This window comes from Pteronotus mesoamericanus, unplaced genomic scaffold (assembly GCF_021234165.1).
Source record: "Pteronotus mesoamericanus isolate MK-2021 breed Mesoamerican mustached bat unplaced genomic scaffold, CSHL_Meso_final contig_246, whole genome shotgun sequence".
In the NCBI taxonomy this organism is placed as follows: Eukaryota; Metazoa; Chordata; class Mammalia; order Chiroptera; family Mormoopidae; genus Pteronotus; species Pteronotus mesoamericanus.
In genome coordinates, this window is record NW_026555104.1 from 6,182,522 (window position 1) to 6,206,766 (window position 24,245).

Consider the following 24,245-nt stretch of genomic DNA (forward strand, 5'->3'; position numbering starts at 1 on the left):
TAAAATAGCTGACAAGCCTCAGGCAGCCATGTAAGACGGCTTGTCGCGGGTCCCAGGACCGGGAGTTGAGCAGCTGCGCATGAAATGCTTTGGGGGTCTTGTCACGGGGGTTTCCTGGACTTTAATGTTTTGCTAGGTGAGGATTCTGATTTAGGGGAGTCACGACGAGCGGGGCCTTTTCTTCTACGACCGCGGCCGTAGGTCTGAGAGTGACTGTCCTGAGCCGAGAGGGGAGTCGACCTGGTGGCCAACCAGATGGGGGTGCTTCCCGGAGTCGCAAAGTGAGCCCCCATTGGTGTTCCGGCGGCTCCAGCGCCTCGGACCGCGGAGTTGCCTGGCGGTCCCTGCTTTCTTCGCCGTAAGCTGCGAGACAGCTTTTTGAAAATAAGGGAGCAGGGAGGAGGGCTGGCGAGATAAGGCGGCTGGCGGAGGAAAGGTTCCCTGGAGAGCGCAGGCGGTGAGGGCGACGATTAGCGAAACTTTGAGATCGGCCCTGTGCCCGGGAGGCTGGTAAAGTCTTAACTCCCTGCTTTCCGGAACACCAAAAGGGAATTGCCCTGCTGATAACTCAGTTATTTCTATTTGGTTCAGTACTGTCGACTTCTCTGATTGTGTCTTGTACAGGCTGACATTAAAATCTAGTTTCGTTCTGTCAAACTCAGAAACGGCGATCGGGAAGCTTGGAGATCCAGGAGAAAAAAACCGCAAAATTAGCATCCTTATAGAGAAGGTTAGGTAAGCAGTTAGGCACCCACAATAAGACGTTACTATGTAAGGGTAAAGAGATTTTTCTAGTAAGATTAAGTGTGAAGGTGGAGTACTGGAGAGGCAGAGAGTCGAACAGAGGTCTCAAAAAGTTATTAGCGTGAGGCCCAGCGACTGGCCTCATTTGCGTTTTTGTAAATAAATGGCCTATAACTTTAATTATATTGTCAAAGGGGTTACCTCCAAGGTAACAATAATGGCTGTAAGTTTATTGACAGAGGACAGTTTGTTTTGCCTGATTTCATGTAGAATAAGGTGGGTTGGTTGTTTTCATAAATGGTATGGCCAAGATTATATCTATTATTTTGTAAATGATTTTAGAGTCTCACTTTTTAACCTATTTAGTGGTCAGAAGATATTCATACTTGTAGCACTTTATAATAACATTTGCCTATTAATGTGCAGAGAAAGAACCCATTAAGCGAGTATCACATGCCAGGCTCAGTACTTGATTTTGAGAATACAGCTGTGCACAGAATAGATATGTCCTTGCCTTTTGCAACTTACTAATATGTTAAATAGAGCTTCACTTCTCATGCTTAGATAATGGAAGTTCTAGTATTTTCTTCTTGCACCCAGTGAATCTTCCATATATATCACTTTAGAAACCCTTACTATAATCACCCACCTTCAAATCCTGTCCTTTGTTTTGTTTTGAATAATGTGTTTAAGGGTTTTTAACAGTTTGTTTACACTTACATGATACCCAGTTGACTTGCTACAATGTTAAATAGCAAACCTTTTATTCCAATTGGTATTTGGACATCTTTTCCTTCCACTGGTCTTCCTTACCTCTTAGGGGTGTGGATTTGATTGTCTTTTGTAATTGATTCCTGGGAGACTTCCTCAGGTAAAACACCAAGTATGAGTGGAGGCAGGGGTACTTATCTAAAAATCAAAATATGTTTTCTGTGTTCTATCTCTGTAAGAAAAAGAACAGATTAAAAAACTTCTAAAAAATTACCTTTAACCTGGGGGTTTCCAAATGAATTTAAAAGGTATGAAACAAATAAAATACTGGTATTTACTCTACAAATTATGTGCTCCTCATAATCTCATATTTACCTTTTTCAGGAATATGAAAGTGGTATTCCACCCAGAATGGAAGTATGTCCTTATTGTAAGAAGCCATTTAAACGATTAAAATCTCACTTGCCATATTGTAAGATGATACAGCCAGTTACACCTGCGGATCAAAATGTTTGTCAGTCCAAGCAGGCTACACTCCCACCTGCTAAAAAAATAAAAAGTCCAGTAAAAGACTTAATTAAAGTTAACGGGAAAGAGTTGGGGACAAAGCGTGAGAAAAGAAACACTAAGTTGATAAGGGGCAAACCAGAACAGACGGTTAAGTCCTTTCCACTACCAGCTATTGGTCTGGAAAGAACAAGTAATAGAAAGGCATGTAAAGACATCAAGAATCAAATTCAATTCTCACTCAAAATGTTAAAAAACCCTGAACCAAAGGATTTGTTCAAGGAAGAAACGAAGGCTCAGTTGTATGCATCAAGGACCACTATTCCTAAAAGAGAACTTGCCAAAGATTTGCCTAAATCACAGGAAAGTAGAAGTAATCCTTCAGAAACTAAAACATCTTTACCTTTTGGCCCAATGGAAACTTCTTTGTCAAATCAAGATAGAAACTATACTTCAGCCTTACCTCATGATGTACAAACGACTTCTACTGATCTGAACTTGGACAAAATTGATCCCTCAAGGCAGAAGCTTCTAGTAAAGTTACTAGCTATGCCTGTTGGAGATTATCATAGTTCTCCCATGAATCTCAGTGATGGAGATAAAAGAGTAAGAACGTCATGTTCAGGCGATGAGAGAGGTCCCAAGGCCAGGGACCACCTCTCAGAAGTCTATTCTGATGTTAGAGACTTGGAGAGTGAAGAAAAGAATATGAAGTCACAAATTTTAGGTTTTAAAGTTAGCCCATTGGGTAAAATCCAAGTCAAGGAGAACCCAGGAAAAGGACTTCACCTTGGAGTAGAGGCATGTGAGAGCCAAAGACATGCAGAGAAAAGTGTATCTGCGGCAGAAACGCAGGAATGCTCTTCCATGAGCAGTGACTCTAAGAACAACTTCGGTACAGATGAGTCAGCTACAGAGAAGAAATCTCGAGATGAGGGTCCCAATTTAAATCTGTTCAAAGCAAGGGAGACAACTTGCAGTGAGTTTCTTCCTGTGTCACAGTCACGTAATCAAAGTCTTGCCTCTCTGGCCATAAAATTTCTTCAAGAGGAGAAAGCAGAAGCCTTTAATCATAATCAAGTCCCTGATGTAAAGGCACTGATGGAGTGTGAGGAGCCAGTGTCCGTGGTGACTAAATCTGGCCTTGCGCTCCAAGCCTCATGCCCTGAGTGCCAGCAGTTTCTCCCTTCAACCCAGCGTTATACTTCTAAAAGCCTCGTCACCAGGCAGATGGATGTGGACAGGAAAACCCTTCCTAGTTCCTTGGGGCTAGAGTGGTTTCCAGAGCTCTATGCTGGTTATCTTGGACTAGGGGTGTTGCCAGGGAAGCCTCAGTATTGGAATTCAGTGGCCCAGAAGCCTCAGCTCATCAGTCCCCAGGGAGAAAGACTATCACAAGGTAAACATGCTCATTTTCAAGGAGCCATCACCTCATACAAACTACTCTGTGCCTTTTGAATTAATAAGACTCAGAATACTAATATTTTCACTCATATAGCTTTTTTTTTTTCTACCAGGGCATTTAAGTGCACCAGACTTACAGTTCTGAAAACATTGCTTCATGCTCCAAGGGTAACAGTGGTTTATCACTCTTCCCCTTCAATAGTTGCAGGTTGGACTAGGCCAGGCTGGCTGGTGGTGTTGCTAACAGTTGAATTGCTATACTGGAAAGAGGGATGGCCAGTAGAAGAAATTGGGTGGGTATTCAAGCCGAACAGACTCAAAAAAAGCATAAAGACTTCAGAGTCCACCTAAGTAGAACAAGCACTGTGTTCAGATTTCAATCAGGACCAGGTTTTACACAAAATAGCTTCCAAGTTTATGGTCAAATGCAACATCTGGGAATTTAGAGCAGCAAAGAAGGTACAAGCAGACACTATATTTGGATTTGGGGGCGGGATGGAATTAAAACTGTCCAGGGAGGCGCGCCAATTCAGGTATATAAGTGGAAGTGGAGGTTTAGGAGACGAGGACCAGGGTATGACAAGAAAGGTGTGGAAGTCTGTGCACTCGGAAAATTAGTCCACAGAGAATAGGACCCAAGAGTGGAACCAGAGGTTAAGCCTTGAGACAAGCAATTAGGAGGGGGGGACATCGACAGTACATTGAAACTGATCTGGATTGTGAGTATCTTCAGAAGCTTTCTATATACTCCTTGCTGATGCCTAGAATAGCTGAACTAGTCAGGAGGACTTTGGCCCAAGTAGGAACCGAGAAGTTCCTGACAGTCATTTCAGGTGTCCTTGTTTTTTCTTGATTGTCATCTTTAGGTATTGGACCACGTCTGTATTACAGTGCATAAAGTTTATTTTCCTCGTCAGTAAGCCTTGGCTTCTTTCCCTCTTTTTTTTATGGGGCATAGTTAAATGTTAAATAGCATAGGTAAATAGCATACTCTTTTTCTTTTTCTTTTTGGTGAGTTGTTTGGTCCTTTAGGTTTATTTTGACAGAAGACCTATAGCAACTCAGAATAGGTTTGCACCTGAAAAACTTGTATTATCTCTTCCTAAAAGGACATGTTTTTCCATCTGGTATATTCTATAAATGATCATATATTCACCAAACACCAATTTGGTCTCAAAACATTTTCTTTTGTATTTTAATTATCCCTTTCTAAAGATTTCACAATGGAAGTGTATTAGGTAAAGAGCGTTAGCCAAAGCTCCATTTTCTTCAACTGCCTCAGCAGTTACTGGTTTTTCTACAAACATCTAGACTCTTTACAAAGTTGTAGTCTCAAGCCCCTTCCCCATATTAAGCATAGAAAGGATGTTAACATTTGTGTTGCTCTGCAAGTCTCAGAGTGCTTCTGCCTATTTTCCTGTGTTGACCTCCCCACTCCTGAAAGGTGGGCAGAGTGATTTTATCTGTTTTGCAGATGATGAAAAAGGCACAGAGAGGATAAGTGGTCTGTGGTCAGGCTGCCAATGAATGCTAGAGTTGCAAGTAGACAGAACCCGGTCTCCTGAGGCCTAGTTTAATCCTTTCCCTTAAACCATGTAGTAGAAAACATGCCATCAATAGAAACACTTTCTCTGATTTTCAGTTGTATAATCACACAGCCCATAGCAAATCTTTCTAGCACATAGGAGGACTTCTTTATTTCCTGTACTATCTTATGGCGCTAAGGAGTGTTCTTGATACATCTACTTTTCATTTTAGAAGAAAAGGGGAGGGAACTGGCATTTGTTAAGTGATGACTGTTTCACTGTGTTTTGTACATTACATTATTATGTCACTTATCCCTCATAATAAGGGTGGTCACTGACCCGCCCTTTTTCACAGGTGAGGAATCTGAACCTCAGAAATTAAATGACTTGCTGGTGTCCATACAGTAAGTGGCAATCAGGACTCAAATCCAGGTCCACCTGACTTGTACACCCATGGTCTTTAAACTGCCTCAGGCTACTCTTTGGGGCACTTAGTGGTCAATGTCATGGTTGATGTAAGTTATTAGTTGACATACTCACTTTAATGGGTCCCAAGAATATAGCAATAATAAGGTAAGACAGTAACATGTCACCAAATCACTAGGCTTGTGAGATTGACTATGGTGGAGAACTAACAATCTTTCCTTCAACAGTAAGTTCCTCCACAATAGCAGTTAGGAACTGTTATGTTGATTAGTTTGATTTCTATCAGACAGTATGTGGCCATCCCAGGGCCTCTAGTTCTGTTATAGACTGAAAAACTATAGCTTTTAGTTCCATGATTAATGTTCAGACTCGGATGCTGTCACTGATTGAGACCCTGGGATCTCAGGTCAAGACCTGATTGCTCACTTGGCCAAGGACTAAAAGGCAGTGCAGCTACTCAGCTCTGTCATTTCACCAGGCAATGGCTACCTCCGGTGACTGCAAATTAAAATCGAATTTCCATGGAATCTTTGCAAAGAGCAAGAACTGTACTCCCTTGCTCAGGCAAGACCTTTGGTAGACCATTCAGCCTTCTTTCTCTCAGGAAGCCAACTCATTTCATTGATACAGGCAGGGCCAATGAGCTAACAATGACTGAGTTAACTATATGTCAGCTGTTAGGCCTGCATATTTACTAACCCTGGAATGCTGGTCCTTAAGCCCTTTTATAGATAAGGAAACTGAGTTTCAGAGAAGATCAAGAACTTGCCTGACATCAAGTAGTAACTAATGGTTGGCATCTTACATTGCCCTATGGCATTTGCCAAGCTTTTCCAGGCAGTGTTTCTTCTTTTGGATCCTGGGCTTCAAGATGATGTCAGATACGCTTTCCTGCATAGGGAGGCCTGTAACAGCAGCTAGTCCTGACACGCAGGATACCTGAGTAAACAATGTAAAGTGATTCCACCAGATGGAAAGGTACCCAGGGTCTTGAGAAGTGTAAAAGGCTATCTTGTCGTTTTGATGAAACAAGGTGGAACCAAAAGCTCTCATGACTAATGGAAAATGGATGTGTTTAGGTGCCTAGACTAGGAGATCCCAACACAGACTGGTAGTTCTGAGGGTGCCGCAGAGTTTTAGTAAGCCAGAATGAGAATTTGACTGAGGGAGTTCAGCAGCATCAGGAGTCATCTTTTGAGGCTCAGGAAGGATTTTTCATGGACTTACTACAAAAATTAGTAGTTTTTCTGGCCTTGAAGAAAGTAGATTTTGTAAGTTCAAGATTTAAATCTCAAGAGACTCAACAAGTACAACTGTCTGAGTCCTCAGCAATAGGAGCTGGTTTCTGTTCAGAGGGAAGCTTTCAGAGTCCCCGCAGCCTGGAGAATGTTCAGCTGGGAGCACTTGGCCAAGCATTTGCAGGTCAAAAAACGGCTCTTCCATTCAGGGTGCTTAAAGATTCCTAGGCATCATCCCCAGAGACTGACTCTGAAGTTAAGGTCTAGAATTCAGGCATTTCGTAAGTGTTGAAGAGCAGCCAAGTCAGAGAACTGCTGACGTGGGAGATGGCACAAGAGCAGGTGCCTCAGGCCCAGCACGGGAATGGTCTCAGACAAATGCTGAGGGAAGAGGGAGCGTGGTGGGGGAAAGCATAGTTCATATAACTACCAAAAGCAAAACTTGGCTGATGGGGAGACCAGAAGGTAAAGTGAGAAAACCAGAGAGGGTCATGGTTTTTTTAAAGACAAGGAAACAGCTAAATAAAGGCTCTTTTGTAATCTTCAGATAGTCGTTCTATCACTAGGGTATCCATGTGAGATATTTGAGACAGAGCACATGGGGAAGGGCTCAGGATAGTCAGGATCAGACGTAAGCAGGAATATGACAGGCCAGGATTAGGTCCCCTACTGAAGTTCATGCTAGGGGGTGTTTTAGATAAAGGAGCATGTGAGTAACCAACAGCCAGAGACTTGAGGGACAAGTCAGATCATGGGTCTAGGATTCCAGAGCAATGATAGGAAATGTTAGAGGTCTAGAGGTGGCTGAGAGTTTTCGGCTGTTGTATTAGAGAGTGGGGCCAGCGTCACTGGTGGGGGGGTTAACCATATGTGCTGGGTTTAAATGTTAGGACATGGACACCGGCAGGGAAAAGACAGTGTCTGGGAGATGAGGTGGCAGAGGCATGGCGGTGGGTGCTAGCAGGCCCGAAGGGATGAAAATCAGAACCCAGAGTAGCTAGGCAGCAAGAAGACATTGGAGATACTCCTAACTATGGGTTCTGAGCTGATCTGTCCTGGGCTCCTGTGACCCAGCAGAGGGCCTGAACTAATGTCATGCACGTAAATTTGACAACCTGTAAGGAAGGGAGTAGGCTGATTAGCTGGTTGGAGAAAGAACAGAGTCAAAGACGCACCAGTTCCTGACGCTCTTGAGAAAGTTGTACAGTTGTGATTTTCATGAAGTTTCTTCACCCCATCTTCGAATGTTTTCCAAGATGAATGGGTTAAATCATGCTTAGTTTTTTTAAGAGCCTAGTCTTCACCTTACAAGAGAATTATCTTCTGTGTAATTTCTTGGAGGCCAGCATGGTTCTTTTCATTGCTACTTAATATAGTGACGATCATTTGGATAGTATTTTTACATCCACAGCAACTTTTACCACACCCGCTGCATCTGTCGTAAATATTTGCTTAATTTATCCTTTATCCTGATGAGCCAGACTAAGACCAGAGAACCAGCAGTAGAAGAGATTCCCCACCTGTCATTAAATATAGAGAAAAACAGGTACAGGAAAAACATAAATATGTAGCATAAACCCTCCTTTCTGGCTCTAGTTGGCTGCGTATTGAACATAAATAAAAAATGCTTGCTGGTCAGCAGTAGTGATGGGATACTGGAACAGACCCGTTGATTATAGATACAGTGACCAGCAGCTATAGTTAATATAATCATAGGAAGTCATGCTTCTTACTAAGATGTTTTAGCAGATGATAAAAAAATAAGAGCATTTCATTAAGCTCATACACACAGATCATCTGGGCAGAATATTCATCAGATCAAAAGTCTATCCAGGTCATGCTCCCTAGGGCTCCCTCAGCCTTTCGAAGAGTCCTCTTTGGACCTGCAAGCGGACTGCTTTGACTAGCAGCTGCAGCCCAGCGCACCTCTTGAGAATATGCTTCTCCTGAGGCCTAGCCCTGGGAACCTGAGGTACTGAGTGTTGGGGAAGAGGATGAATTCAGATGAACTATCACTGTGACTTCTGTTTGGAACCACAGTTCCTTTGTTGGAAAGAAGTTGGACTGCTCTGTGGAGTGGGGAACCCCTGACCAGGCTTACCACCTCCAGCGTCTCTCTGGTGAGGCCCTTGGGAGCTGTGCAGAAAGGTGAGGCCTGAAGCATTGCTCGTTGGGTTCTGTTGCAGGTTCCAGGCATTGGGAGAACTTCCCCCTGCTCTAGTCATGACTTGTTAGAGCACAGCTAAAGAAAAGAGAGAAATGCATGGTCTTCCTGCTCTTCTGTTTGGTTTCATTCTGGAGACTGACATCATTGGAAGCACCAAAGTTAATAAAATAGCAGCTGCCATTTATTGAGCAACTTTAGGTTGTTAATACCTACCTCCCTTTCTGCCACCCACACCCATCTGTCCTCTGCCCATAGTGATCATCCCAAAGCCTGGAAGATGCTGAACTTTAGGTTAACCAATCAATCATGTTAGTCTCCTCTGCACTAATGGTTTTTGCCAAACTCCCCAAAACAAGAGTAACTAATTTAAATTTCTTCAAATGAAGGTCTTCTAGACTTTAGCCTTTTCATCTGTTTCAACATGTACATGCTAGTATATAAATTCTTTGAATTACAGTTCCATCACCCAAGCTAACTGGGATAACTTGAAGGTAAACCTCAGTCACAGTTCACGGCAACACTATTTCTTTTGAAACAGGCTGGATCAAGTGCAGCAGCACCCTGAAGAGTGGAGTTGGTGGCGTCACAATGCTCTTTACAGGATACTTCGTTCTCTGTTGTAGCTGGAGTTTCAGACATCTGAGTAAGCCTTTCTATATTTTTAGCCTCAATTACAGGTCACATCCCATTATAGGGACCCCCTAGGGATTCTCCAAACTGCTTTTTATAGCTTTACAGTCTGGCATTATCTAATGTGCAGCTAGTGAGTGAGCTAGTGCCTGAGGCGCTGGGATTCTTTCTATTAAGAGGTTTTGGTTATAATGGCCTTTATAAGACTTGACTAGAGTTTACTTAATTGCTCTTGTGCTCCATTTAAGGTTGTCGCTGGAGATCTGTTTGCCTCCGAGCAGACTGGGGCTCTTCTCCTTGGTGACTTTTTAATTACTACCTAAGAACTTGTTTTTTTGGATTGAAACCAGCTTTCTACCCCAAAAGAGAAGAGAAACAGAATACAGCTGTCACTCATCAGTTTATAGCTGTCATTGCTAATCTACTTTTAGCAATTAAAAAAACAAACACCCTCCTAGTTATGCATTTCAGCTTGCACCATCTCACCAGGAAGAAAATGCCTGGATTTCATTTCTCTTTTAGTTCAGGGTGCTTTTGGCTCATTTTTTAATGTATTGTTCTATAAAAATGTAGGTAAAAGTTTTAAAAGACATACAGAAAGATATTAAAAGAGCCCCCAACACTTTCAGATGAAAACGTTTGGTGTAAAAGTGCAGGATAACCATTAACACTAATGGCCAGTAGAATTCACAACTTCTGAAACATTGGATTTTACTCTTAACTGGATCTTTTGGTTGATTGAGTGCCAGTAAGAAGGAGAGCAGGCCAAGCAGCAAAGATGGTACTGAAGCTACTCCTGTCTCGTGACTGGGAGGGCCGGGGAGGGCTGGGCTAACAAACCTGGGCATCAGTGAGAGAAAGCAGAAATCCTTTCTGACCATCCCCACACAAGGGGAGACAGGCAGCCTTTACCTCTGTGAAAGGGACACCTGCGCTTATTTTTCCCATCTGTAAACTGAGGCTGCAGAAAGTGAACCTGAAACTTCTCATTGTTCCCTAAGAGGGTTTCTCAATTTAACAGCATGACCTGTAGAGAGAAGAGATAAAAAGTCGATTAAAGTGGACTCTTGGATCCTTACATTTATCTTTGTTTATCCAAAGAGCTGCCTCGCTGGCGTTAGTAACATTGACCTGGATGCCACTTGAGAACGCCCTGGAGCGCCAAGGAGCTTGCACCAAAGAGACAACTCTGGACCATTTTATAACTTCCAGTTCTACTGCAGGCTGGAAGAGGGAAGGGAAAGAATAAATTATTGAATCTAAAGCAGTTATTTAGGAAGTATGCTTTTTATTTTTTTTATTTTTAAAGATTTTTCTTTATTTTCTTTATGTGCTTTTTAATGTGGACAGATGTGGTTCTGTCTGGATATTTCTTGAATTTGCGCTCAAAAATGACTGAAAGTTGCTGGAAAAAACATCACTTCGTTTTATCATAAAGGCTGATATTATTCAAGGAGGCATGACGATGATAAAGTTTATTAAAACTTTTAGTGATTTCCCAATTCTCAGTAAACATACCTCAATTTTAAATCTCTCCCTAAAATTCTCCAAACCTTGGCATACTACTATTCATCTATACTAGAGACTGAGCTACGCGTATCCTGATATAATGTTAAATCACTTTTTGTACACCTTAAGTGATTGCAATAGTGAGCAAATGGTTTCAGTTTATCATCTCTTCCTGGAAATGTCTTCAGAATCCTGCCCCTATGCCTCCTCAAAACTTTAAGTGAACTATTTAACATTCCTTTCACTTCGTTAGGGTTGTTTTAAGCTGGTGAGTTTTCTGTGACTCCTCCTCCATCAAAATATTCAGTGTTTTTCTAATGTTATGACTTCTGCTTTGGCCCTTAGAGAGTAACTTGGATACTTACAGATAAAAAATATCTATCTGTAAATATCCAAAAACGGATGGATATCTGTTCTTCAACCCCTTTTCTAGCACAGGGGGTTGGTTCTATATCACATATCTAAAGATTTTTTATATATATACACACACAGGGGTGGGCAAAAGGTCTACAGTTGTGAGTATGAGAAACAGTGTATTCTTGTATTATTATTTATTAATTATTGTACTTACTACTAACCTACTTTTGTCCACCCCTGTATGTGTGTGTGTGTGTATATCTTTTTGCTTGTGTTATCCTCAAGCCAGAATACATGAAACAGTCCCTCCTTTGTCCTGCCTCCTTCAAATCACAAAAAAGCAGGTATGCTATTCTAAGGCCAACATTTACTTATTTGCACATCTCTTCTCAGAACTTGGAATTCTGGCTCTATCTGCTGCTTCATCTGCCTTTTCTATTCCCAATCCTCTGTTCTTCTGTTCCTTTTGAATTATCCCCAGTGGGGATAATTTAATGCTGCATCAACTTCTGTTTAAAGAAAAGTATGCCAGAATTCTCCATAAGGAAAAATTCACGGGTGAGGGAAAGAATACATTGACTTAGTTTAGTTTAATATTACTAAGAATGTAATTGGAACTCCAAAGCAAGTCCTCTTCATTTAAGAGGGCTTTGCGCCCATTCTTTGTAAATGCCTGTAACAGACACTTGGAATCTCCCTAGACCTCCCCCACGGTCCTTCCTCTGGGTCAGAAACTCTCAGGGTAACCTGTCGGCAGTGCCCTCTCTCAGCTCCTTGGACGACCACAGCCACTGCCTGTTTCCATCAAGCCTGTCTGGAGCACAGCCCTGCCCGTGTGGTTAGGGAGCTGTTCTCCCTGCACTGGCGGTGGTCACAACAGGAACCCTATGGCTCACAAACCTGGAAGTGCTTAACTGTCTGACCCGTGACAGAAAAATGTGCCGACCCTGCCCTGGAGGAACAGGACACCTCACGGCCTCCGTGTCAGAGTGATGAAGACAAGGTCACTGCTCTAAATCAGTTTTGGCTTAGGAAACATTAAAGCAGAAGTCTTTCTTGACTTGGTAACTTAGTGCCCTGGTGGTGTCCCCTGAACTACCCACAACACACAAGGTGGTGGCACTGAGGGGTAGCCGGAAACCCCCCCAAGATTTTTTATCAAAAACGTGTGTATTACTATTGTAAATAAATAAACTGGGGTCACTTATCATCAGAATGTGAAAACATAATGGAAAGGTTTGAATTAGTCATGCCGTAGGAAGTACTTTACATATCCCTGGAAACAATTTCCTTAAAAAGGAGGAACCACTTAATAACCCATCAGTCCTAAAGGGCTGTCTGCTTCCTCTTGCCAAGTTTCAGAAAAAGGCAGATCTTCCATGAATGAGAGGGTTTTTAGTTTGACATGGTCAGCACCAAGAATCTATCAGGAAAGGGCAAATCTTAGCTGATTCCTTAGAATTAGGCCGAGCATAGAGTCTTAAAATGATGGAAGTGACTTTGAAGAAGCCATTGCAGGATCTCCAGACTGGAGGTGCTTGGTCACGTTCAAAGTTATCAGAGGGAACAGGTGCCCTATCTACTCATTGCTGCTGTCTGAGGTGGGGAAAGTGCTTAAAGACCTTTTAGCAAATCTTGTAAGGATTTCTTCATAATGTTCAAAATAGTTGAAGAAAGTTGTTGGAAGTCAGTTGTTGAGGTCACTTTTTTCCTTGATTTAGATCTAAACTCATGATCAAGGAATATACTTCATAGCTCTAGTTCACAGTATTGGTGTAAAATTGCCTTCTGAGGATACATTCATTGTTCTTACATGCAAATACCCCTGCAAGATAAGTTGTGTGATAATGTATGTGATCTGGCATATTAAAGGCTTCATCCAGAAAGACTACAGAGTCTGGAGGTGTAGATGAGCGAGACCGCTGCGTGCCGAAGCCAGGGAGCTTCAGGTCAGAGGCAGGAGCAACTACCTCTTCACTAAGTCAAGAGAAGAAGAATGTTCTTTACATGATTTGCCATTTTAAACAGCCTCTTGAATTTTGTCTCTTAAAATCATGCTCCACATCTGTGGAACTGCTAAGAGCTTCCCTAGGTGAGCGACAGTGCTTAGATTTGTCTTCCAGAGCAGCAGTGTGAAGTCCAAACCAAGTCTTCCAGCACCCTGCACAGAAATCCAGGCTGAGTCCACCTGGGCAATCCCTGTCCCCCTTCCTATCCGTCCTGCAGACGCGATGCCTGGGCCCCTCGCCAGCCGGAGGAAGACTTAAAGGAAACAGGAAGGTTCTGTGACTGAAAGTCACAGGTATTCACAGGTGTGCCTGAACCCTGGCGCCAGCCCACGTGGTCTGTGTGAGGTGGGTTATCCCTGGTGCTGCCTACTTGAGTTTAATCCTCAATCTTAATTTAATAGTGGGGACATAGTTTACTGGGTAAAGTACATTTTCTCTAATGCACATTAAAATTTTAGCTCTTAAAAATAAAGGCATTTTGTTATACTATCAGTGGGGTGCCTAACAGTTAATAGGAAACCCTATCTGCTGACACTATTACTAGTCTTTATATCCTGATTTACAGATTTTCCCAATGAACTCTCTATACCTGCTCTCACCCCATGTTCCTCCTACAGAGTACTACCACCATTCTCTATGAAAAATCTTTTTTTAAATAAATAAGTAGTCCTCTGTTCTGATTATTTGCCTGTTCCAGACCCTCACCTGTGTCCCTGGGCAAGTTACCTCCCTTCTTAGAGCCTCCTTGGTCTGGACTGTGAAGTCCTAATTTACAGAGATTTGGTGGGATTAGAAGTCTCACACCTATTAGTTCCAGCAAGGTCTGACAGTAGGAAAATAACAGCTCTTCTAAAACCTCTGGTGGCGTCATAGTATGCTCAGATTCTAATCTTGAACCAAGCCAGAGAGACCACCACAATCCTCACAAAATCCAGCCACTGCTCGGGTGCTTGCTTTGTCAAAGCCAAGTGCTACTCAGAGTTCTTCCTGTGCATTGTCTCTTGTCCTACACCCGTCCCGTGAGGCAAGTGCTGTTACGCCCATTTTCCAGAATGAGGAAACTGAGATTTGGGGAGGGTAAGTAGTGTGGCATTCAGACCCCCAAACCGCCCCCTGGGCCAGCATTCTTTCAGGCCTTACCCCGTACCCTCCAGTTCTGGCAGGTAGGGAGCTGTCTCCACCTGCCAAAGGATGGGGCTAGGCTTACCGCACACCTGTCCGAGGACCTCTTTCCTCCATTTCCCCAAAAGGCACAGCGTAGTGCCCCCACTCCTCTCCCTGGGGACTAAATGCCTCGGTGTTCACTGCTCCAGTGGCATAGACAGTACAGCCTTAAAGGTCCCCGATCATGTCCTGCCTCCCAGGATGATCCCTTTTTGTACCATCTATCTCCCTGTAATTCCCTGCACCTGGCAAGCACACACTACAGCTGTAAACGTAAGCCATACGGTGAGGCAGCACTTGTGCTAAAGAACACCACTTCATTTAATTGTCAGTTTGTAGTGGCCAGTGAGGCCATGTGCACAGGAACTGCCACGTGCAGCCCCGACTTCTCTGTGAGCGCACAGGAGCTGAGCAGAGCAGAAGGACTATTTCTATAAACTCGAGCTTTTTCTCTTACACACATTTTGCTCCCGTTTAACTCGTCCTGCCACAATCTGCCTCCAAGCCTGTTGTATTTTTAGTAGCTCGTTCACTTACAGAATAAGAGGAAATAAACCTAAATGCAGCAGGTTTCTCTGCTCAGCCTGTTCAGGCCGACAGTGGGTGCACAGGGACACTGGGAACAGAGAAGCCACAGGATGGCCATGGGGGTCCTCACAGGCAGGTCCTCCAATCCTCCAGACACACCAGGGGCTTTGTTTTGATCGCTCTTACCCATTCAGTATTACTGCAGTGAACAGCGTATTGGCCCGTTTTCAACACTGAAAGAAAGTTAAAGGGGTGAGTTTTCGTAAATTCAAACTCTAAAAGAAAAATCCTAAATTGTCTAGGGAACCAGAGAAGAAAGTAGCTGGTTTTCTGAGGAATTTGGTGGCTTCTCTCAAGCGAAGCACCATCTCAGGCCTGAAAGAGGCCTTGAGATTCAAGCCAAGCCTCCCTATCCCAGAGAACAGCTCTGGACGTTCCAAGGCCAATAACTACGAGGAAGGCAGGGGTCTGCCCTTACCTCTCATCTGATAGGGCTCTTTCTGGAAGGAGAGGGAAGTCAGGACTCAGGACAGTTTAGAGGCTATGTAACTAAGGTGTGATCAAAAGTGGCCTAATAGACTGGAAGACAGACAAAAGAAAACCAGCGTGTTACATGCTCTCCCTCCCAATCTCCCCCACCCCCGAATCTTAAGGACATTATGTATAAATAACTGCAGAGAATTAGTAGGGAGCAAAATAGGACGTGAAGGACATTTAACTTTCCAGCCTTTTAAAGAAATGAAGTCTTGTCTGGCAGGAGATAAAAATAAGATGGGATTGTTGAAATTTCCCAGTCAACACTTAGTTTACCAGTACCCCTCACTCCCGTAGATCACACTCCTAAACCCAAGTACGCGTGTCCCATCTGTGGACAGCCAGAAAGGAGCCACACGTTCTGCAGCTGGTCCCCCCTCACCACCTTCCCCGCCGCCTGCCCTCCACAGGAAACAGCGTGAACCCCTCAGCTCCTACTCACCCTGTAGCACAGGCCCTGCTCCTGCGCCCTGAGCCCCAGGCAGTAGGGGACCAGCTGCTCCTGGGGCCTCATCGGAGCAGGGAGAAGCAGCCACTCGGCCGGCAAAGGGGGCTTGCAAGGTCCCCAGACAGAAGCAGGAGGTGCTGACCCCCGTGGCCCGTGGAGCTGCAGAGACAGGGACCGCGTGAGGAAACAGAGGCACTGCAGGCATTCCTTCGGTGCAGACATGGCGACTCCATACCTCGGGCAGGGGCTCTGGCCAGGCGTTCGGGCAGGGCCAGATTTCGAAGTGCCTTTGTTTACTGTTCTAACTGCCAAAAGCATACCTTTTGATAAAAGTCAGCAATGGGCTTAGGAACTCCCCAGTCATTGAAGATGGCGTCCCACCTTCAGCGGAGATACCACTTGGCACCGGCAGGGGTCGCCCTCCTCCCGTGCATCGCCATCCCCGCCGGCCCGGGGGCCCTCTTGTAATCGACTGGGCAAGCTAGGATGGCTAATTAACAAGAACTCAACTGCAGTCATTTGTAGGGCCCAGGCTGTACAAAAACAGGGTGGAGGGCAGATTTGGGCGACAGACTGCAGTTTGCTGACCTGCCAGAGGCTGTCATCAGTCCTGGTATCCCTAGGAAGAGTTCTGTTCCCCCAGGGCCACCCTGGTTGACCATAACAACTTTGGACCACAAGTCCCGAGCTGGGCCCGCGTGCTTTAACAAAACCGCCCATGTGTTATCCAGCTAAGGAAAAGGGAAAGACTTGGGGGCAGAGAGCTGAGAAGTCCTATCTGAAGCAGAGACTATGGAGGTTGGAGGGGGTCTGAGAGGAACAACCACACAGATGTGCCTTCCCCAGGATTGAGACACAGCGCCAATCATGTGAGAGTGAGGGTAGTTGGGGGCGGGGCTGTGCTAGGGACTTCGAGTTCCCCAGGGAACCCATGCAGTGACTGGCGTGAGACACGTTGGCCCCTCCCTGCCTGCACTCACCTTCACGTAACTTGGGTTGAATAAAAGATTCATCTTGGGACTGAGGAAGTAGAGAGGGATAATTACAGCCAGGCCCTCTAACCCACCCATCGCCCACTTTCTCACAGGCTCTGCACCAGCGACAGCAGATCTCATGTTCCAGAATCCCAGGAAGGAGCCTGAACTCTATCCAGGGGGTGAGGCAGAGCTGCAGAGGATTTGGGTGTTAAACATTTCTACTCTTATTTCTAGAACAGCTCGTGAAGAGCTTACCTGCCCATCCCCAGCATGAACATACATCACCAGCATGGGTCAGAGTTTAGTGCAGATGACAGCATGGCAGAGGGGTGGGTGGCAGGGAGCAACGCAAGGAAAACATTCAGCGGGTGAGTGCCAGACACTTCATTTCCTACCTTGGGCCAATGAAGCTACAGAAGGATCTAGATCTGTAAACCAGAGAGGGGACCCAGCACTCGGTGGGATCATACTTACTGTGCGTATTGGCACTTGGGTCCCTCAGGGCAGAAGCCAGCTAAATAGTTAATACACATTGTCTTGTGGACATGGCGGTATTTACACAGGGGACCTGCCAGGCAAAGAGAACCAGCCAAAAGAATCTCCTTTAGCAAAGAGAAGAAAACACATGACAAATCTCACTGGGAAGGATGTGGATGGTCATAGGCTGTCCACTCCACAGGGGTATATATCTTCCCATCCTTTCCATACTACCCAGAAGCACCTGCTTCCTAGCCACATGGCTGAGACGGGAAAGGGAACCTTGGATTGTGTAGGGTGGGAACTGTCCCTAACACGCTGTGTCTTGAAGGACTGAGGTAGATGAGGACCGTAACGTGTCATCTTGTGTTTAGCCGCAGAAGGAACAGCTGAGGTGAGGCTAACCCCACATTGTACTAATCCTCCTTCAGCACCCCTCCCCTGCGACCGCCCCTCAAAAGCAATCCTGCCAAGCGCTCAGTAAGAACAACATACTCCAAGGCACAGGAAGAGAAAGGGCCCAGGTGCTCAGAGCAGGGACTCTGATGTGGTGGTCCCTGTCTCCTCAGTCTGGCTGACAATAATGGGGTAGGTGGCACATACTTAAGTGATACTCAGGACACCTCAGGTGGGTGAACTGAGTGTCCTCTATGGACTGGACCCTATGCCAAGGGCTCCCCGTGGGGTCCCACATCTAAGTGGTCCAGCAACCCTAGGATGGAGTTGTCCTTCCTTTTCATAGGTGAGGAAACGAGCAGCTCAGTCATTTGTTCAAGGTCAAGCAGCCGATATATCCTGAAACCATTGAACCTGAGTAAGCCAGGGTACGCATCATAGTGTCACAGAGGGTTCTCCCACATGAGCGAGCGTGAGAACTATGGAAAGGACTTCAGCTAGGATTCCAACCCAGGGGCAGACCTCACGCCAGCGGGGCCTCATCAGCAATATGCATCCTCCCTGCAGCGAGACCGCCTGTGCCGGTCACCCACACCCCCAGTGCTCCCATTCTGTCAGGGCCTCACCCTCTTTGCAGAAACCTTGGTCATACCAAGGACAGTCCTGGGTCTTGAAAGCTGTCTTCGTGTGAAGAAAGTGACATTCCTTGTTGCTGCACTCACCTGAAAATTCCAGAGTCCTTTGGATATAAGTAAGCTCATCTTTGCGGTCACATCTGCCCTCCCACACTGACTTGACCCCCACTCCTCGAATAGAAGCCCCTTGCCTTCCTGTGGTCATCAGCATCTTTTAAAGCCAGTAAAGGTATTTCTAATCTTTCCTGCAATCTAAGAAGGGTGGACCCCAATAATGTTCCCTAAGCATGACTTGGGGTGAATACGCATATTTGGGGGAGTTGGGGCAAGGCCAGATGTCCAGGAGGTGGGGACTGGAACTGAAAGCATTTAAACACCATCAGGGAAGAAGGAACCAGGAGAGATGGGGAAGCGGGAACCCAGAGCTGGCAACTAAAGGCCCAAGAGGACACAAGACACTGAATGGAGATGTTGCCATGAGCTGTGACTCAAACCCATTCTTCCTCTCTACAATGAAACTGACCCGGCCTCCGGAGCCTAGGGGTGCAGCCCTTTTAGGTGAAATTGCCCAGCAGAGCAGACCACTGCTCTGAGGTGGCACAGGATGAAGGCAGATGCTGCAGAGAACACCTGTGGTTGCTCTAACGTGTCTATGGACGAGACCAAGACCCACAGCCCCTGGAAGGAATACTGTTTTCATGGACTGCTCTCAAGTTACTGCGGAAACCCTCTTAGATGTCTCTCAGGGGCCCAGGGGCTCTGAAGGCACTTTGGGGGAAGACTCAGCCCATTTCCTACCTCATTCAATTATGGGATTGGTGTTTCCAATGTCATCCTCCTTGAAAGTCTACAACTTTATGTCTTTCAGAGCTGAAAGGAGCTCCATTGTGTCTAGGCCATTGGTTTTCAAACTGCTCCAAAGAGGTCAGTTTTGTGCATTGGGCTTCCACATGGCAAGGGTTCCCCTGAAGACGGGCACCACTGTTCTTTCCCAGCCCGCTCATTTCACAGATGAAGCTGCCAGTGACCAGGCAGGGGAGCTGTCATATCCATTTTCATGGGGCTTCCTCCTCACACTGATAAGGCATCATCCACTTGCTCATCTCCAGTGTGCAGCTGACTCTGGGCTTGAGCCTTCTAAAGAATGGAAGTGACACTTCCCACCCTGACCCCGGGGGCTGGGGAACAGTTGATAGGTGTTGCCTTTCTGCCATGGATGCACGTCTCCACATTCCTCTGACAGCCAGCAGGTGGCGCCCGCAACTCACCCTCCAGAGATTCCCAGCTGCCACCGCCCCATCCCCACCTGGGTATTTTTTGATGGGTAACCGCCAGGGGCAGGGCCAAAGACCACAAGCTTCCTCACTCCTTTCAACTGCCCTTCCCACTCCTACAATTCCCCAGCAATGTTTTTTAAAATAAAGCAATTTACTTCCCATAAGAATGATAATTTCTTTGGTATGAGATTTGAAAGAGAGATTCGTTCATTCACTCTAAGAGCAAAAACACTTGTTGTGTATTGTAATCATCAATTTACATGTCTGCCCTTCACAATGGGAGTTATTTGAGGGCAGAAGGAGACCTGGTCCTATTTCTGTATCCGTGTCTTGGATACATGCACAGAGCCCAATCCCAAAAAGAAAACCAACCCACAGTTATTGAAGGAGTAAGTAAGTGGTATTTCAAAATGAAAGAGTTTTAGGTGGCGACTAAGGGGAGCTAGGCTTCAGTAAACTTTGTCCTGTCCTTCAAGGAACACGTGTGGGCAGCCCTCACAGATTGCCACAGCTCTCAACTCTGAGGGACAGGCAGGAAACAGATTTTGGCCTGGGAGGAGCTCTTGCTGACCTAGGGGGTGCTTTGTGTTATTCCCGCATATCTGTGACCCCCACCTCCCCACTAATGAGAAACGCCTACCCCAGTGCTGGCTCAGTTTCAAAGCCAAGCCACCTCCATCAGAGGGGTCCCTGGAGACTGTCCCAGCTCTCTCCCCGCTCCAGGTCACTCTTTTTGTAACATGATTTGAAAACCACTGGACTAGATAATCCTTGTCTCCTTCCATTTCTGAAAAGCACTGAGCTGTAGAATTCTATGGAGAAGGATGATATGGAAACACATTCACAGATTTCATGCTTAAATGAGGCAGGAAGTGGCTGTGGCTCCCGCCTCCGTACGGAGCCCTTTAGATTACAAGAGAAGGACTTGAGGCCAGGGGGAGGTGAGACGCTGGCCCAGACCTGACCACGCAAGATAATTTTAGGGGCTATACTTATGAACCTCATGCTTGTTTGTTTACAGTTACCTTTTATGGCCCATAAGTGAGGCTTGTTTTCCAGTTACAGAAGCAATATAAAAGTTTCTTCTAAAATAAGAGTTTAAAATAACAAGACAATGGAAAGATTAGACGATGGTGCAGGTCAATGGGACAGGTGCTCTGTGGGAATCACAAGCATCATTGCAAAGGGGCCCCCACATGCCTGCTGTTTGGGAACTGCCAGCCTGGATCCCCCCTCCCAAACCCCCGGTAGAGAGATGGCCCATTTGAGGCTATTTCCGGACAGTCAGTCTGGGTGGGTGACTAAGCCAGGATGCAGAAGGAAACAATTCAGCCTTTGATTCCAACTGCACCCTCTCCTTCCCTTGCAGTAAGCAGCGTGTGCCTGAGCCCGATGGGCGCAAATAAACAGGGACCAGAGTTCAGTTCCACTTTCTCTACGGCGTTGGAGAGGCAGGTGTCTCAGGCAGGCCTGCACTGCCACCTGAGACGTGGAAGGCCTCCTTGGGGTGTCCCTCCATGTGTCCCGTCCCACAGCCCCCGCTGCCACCCTCCAGGGGAAAGGACCGGAGCCAGGAAGGGGCATTACCGAACTTGGAGTAGAAGTAACACTCGGGCATCCTGGTGACATCGTACTGGTGCAGAAACTTGCACTGGTCGCCCTTCTTGCACAACCCCCGGAGCCAGTGCTTACACACCACCATCTTCACCCCACGGTCATGCCGCAACGGGCACAGCTTCCCTGGGGACCAGAGTGCCCAGCTGGGAGCCCCCCACCCACAACCTGGGCCCTCTCACCCCTGGGCTCAGACCCAGCTGCCCTCCTTTTGCCCCCTCACCTGGACCCTCATGGCAACTAGAACTGGGGGGCCAGAGGCAACACGGAGGACCTGCTGCTATTTTCTGAACAGACAGTTGTTCCCATGACCACCTTTCCCCCAACTTTTCTCTCTGCCTGGCCTGGTGCCCCCGTCAACCCCCAGAAGCCCCCAGCTGTCCAGACACCCCCTCTAGCCGCTTACAGCCCCCTAGTCTCCAGGCTCACAGTTGAGGTCCTCCCAGAGAGCAGAGCCATGATTCCCAGCCCAGGACACCCCCAGCCCCCCCACCAGCACTGTCCCTACCACGTAGTAAGTGCTTATTAATGGCCTGTTGAATTCATGCTTTAAAAAAAATTTAGGAAAAAAAAAGTTAGCCCTGGCTGGTGTGGCTCAGTGGACTGAGTGCCGGCCTGTGAACCAAAGGGTCACTGGTTTGATTCCCAGTCGGGACACACGCCTGGGTTGCGGGCCCGGTTCCCAACCCAGGGGGCGTGCAAGTGGCAACCACACATTGATGTTTCTCTCCCTATTTCTCCCTCCCTTCCCCTCTGTCTAAAAATAAATAATTTTTTTTAAATGTTATGCTTCCTGATTCCAGAGACCTAACGTGATGATGACGGAAGAGCCAACTCTGGAAGGATTTAGAAGGAAACGGGAATGTGATATTTAACTCTTTATCATCCTCCCCCAAGATGTTGTCACCATCAGCAGGAAGGACAGCTCAGTTCCCAAGTTTCTAAGCGGGACTGATCTCAAGCATCTGATAGAGAGAGGCCAGCAAGTTTCTTTTAAAATTACCTTGCCCTCCATCCCTGGCCATTGACTTGCTTGGATCTGACCATCCTCAAAAGCAGTTTTATTTCTTTGCAAGAGGATGTCACTGTGAAACACCACTGTAGAGACTGGGTGGGCCAAGCTGAGGACACAGGACCCAAAGCCGAGCTCACTTCCCTTCTCGCCCCATCGTCCAGGGATGGCCCAAAGACAAGAGAGGCACATGGCAAAAATGGCTCCAGGTCCCCACTGCCTGGACCCCTTTTTCCTCCCAACTTCCCAAGAGCAAACACACCTGAAACCCAAAAGCTGGCCCTAAACTCATTCACACTAGCAAGCGTACGTAACCTGGGCCTGCAGGGGGACAGGGAACCCTCACCTTGGAAGCAAGGCTTTTGGGGCAACTGTGTATTTCTTGTGAGTGGGGTTCATGAGGCAAAAGAAAAGCTGAGAACCCCTGTACTGAGTCAGACTTTTAGGGGAGAGGGGCTTGGAAGAGGGTACTACTTGGTCGAAATCGGGGCCACAGAGAACTAGAGGTGCTGTTGGTAGCATTTCAGAGATTGTGGCCAGAGCTACCTCGGGGCATAGAGGATGGATGGAACAGCTGAGCGTGCCCCCTACTGACTCGGAGGACAAGATGGGGGGCAGGACGCCACTCTCCCAGCTGGGAGGAAAATGGAGAGGTCAGAGCTCTTCCCAGAGCACCCAGGCTGAAACCCACAGACACTGCCACCCCCAGCAAGGCGGGAAGAAGGAGTGCCCCCCTCCAGGCTGCTCTGGCCACCCTACTCAATGCCGCTGAGTCAGGGAAATCCTTGGGGGGCAGGCTTCTTGGTGGACCTACCCACTTGCCCATTGCCTACTTATAAGATTAAACCCTATCCTATCCCTGCTTCCCCTCCCCAGGTGCAAATTCAACACCCTCTCCAGGCTAAGCTGAGGCCAGTGTTGGTTAGACACAGCCCCTGCTGCCACCCCCGCCCTGGCCCGCCTGCCGACCCACCTTTCTCACAGAGCCCTTTAGCGAAGAAGTTGCACACAGCTGAGCCCGACTCTGGAAGGGGAGAGAGCAAGAGGGGGGCAGCTTCCCCAGAGGGCTCTAAATTACCAGCAAGTCCCCTAGAACCTCCCCATGCCGGGGCTTGGGGACCTCCAAGTCCTGCCTTTGGATGCTGGTCTCTGGAACCAGCCTCCAAACCTCAACACCGAAGCTCCCTAACTCTGCACCAGACGCCACAGCGGGGCCAAGGCCAGCCTGGGAGCCTTCCCTGGAATCCTGCACAGGATGTAGGAGCAGAGGGCCGAGCCCCTGAAAAGAAGGTGGCTAGGCTGGGAATCCCAGGCTGTGGGCCCAAGCCTCCAGCTCAGTCCCCCTGGTGCGCAGCAGAGAGGAGGGGCAGCACCCTTTCAGGAAGAAGCTGAGCAGAGAGGCCTGCAGAGCAGGCTGGGGGAGGGGGAAAGGGAGGGCAGGGTGGCGCAGGGTCCCCGAGAGGGATGGCTGGTACCCGTCCTCACTCACTGTCCATGCCCTGGAAAGGCAGGAGTCCAATGCCCTTTTGCATCTCTACATCCTTCTCTAAGGTGAAAGTGAACTGCTCCAGCCCCGCAATGACCTCTTCCATCTTCCTTCTCCTGCTGGGGCTGCTAAAAGCTGCTCGGGCCCCTGCAGGTGGACCCTATATAGCTCACCGAGGCCCTTAAGGGGTCCGGGTCTCATGCCAGGGCCCAGGTGACTGCCAGGCCATACTCGAGGCCCAGCTGTCTGCCCTCTCCCACCTGATGCAGATGCACACACCCCAGGGTCCCACACCCCCACGCTGTGTCAGTCTGTCCTGTCGCAGGGCATTGCTGCTTGGGAGGGATTAGCAGAGACCCACATGGTGCTTATCTCTGCTTGTTCCCAAACCCACACACGGCATATGCACAGACATTACCAAACCTGCACTCATACTTTCAACATGAAGACACAGCCCAGGTTAGCAAGA

General features: G+C 47.0%; 2 protein-coding genes across 5 annotated transcripts; one reads left to right on the forward strand and one right to left on the reverse strand.

Annotated features, from left to right (window-relative positions):
- Positions 1-60: 60 nt before the first annotated feature.
- Positions 61-10,615, forward strand: MTNAP1 (mitochondrial nucleoid associated protein 1). 4 transcript variants are annotated; one of them, XM_054573118.1, is made up of 5 exons: positions 61-136; positions 1,840-3,361; positions 8,597-8,704; positions 9,262-9,366; positions 10,455-10,615. In XM_054573118.1, the coding sequence occupies exons 2-5, from the start codon at positions 1,867-1,869 to the stop codon at positions 10,472-10,474; spliced, it is 1,728 nt and encodes a 575-aa protein (XP_054429093.1). In that variant the 5' UTR covers positions 61-136; positions 1,840-1,866; the 3' UTR covers positions 10,475-10,615. The 4 variants fall into 4 exon arrangements, with proteins under 4 accessions (XP_054429093.1, XP_054429094.1, XP_054429095.1 ...); XM_054573121.1 differs by lacking the exon at positions 61-136 and adding an exon at positions 164-281; XM_054573119.1 differs by lacking the exon at positions 8,597-8,704.
- A 4,105-nt stretch (positions 10,616-14,720) lies between these two features.
- CPSF4L (cleavage and polyadenylation specific factor 4 like) lies at positions 14,721-23,908 on the reverse strand. The gene is made up of 9 exons (XM_054572991.1): positions 23,780-23,908; positions 23,264-23,314; positions 21,252-21,404; positions 18,379-18,474; positions 17,354-17,447; positions 16,223-16,283; positions 15,897-16,061; positions 15,399-15,420; positions 14,721-14,782 (listed from the first exon to the last, which is right to left on the reverse strand). Exons 1-9 carry the CDS (start codon positions 23,880-23,882, stop codon positions 14,721-14,723), a joined length of 807 nt encoding a protein of 268 aa, XP_054428966.1. The 5' UTR covers positions 23,883-23,908.
- Positions 23,909-24,245: the final 337 nt, after the last annotated feature.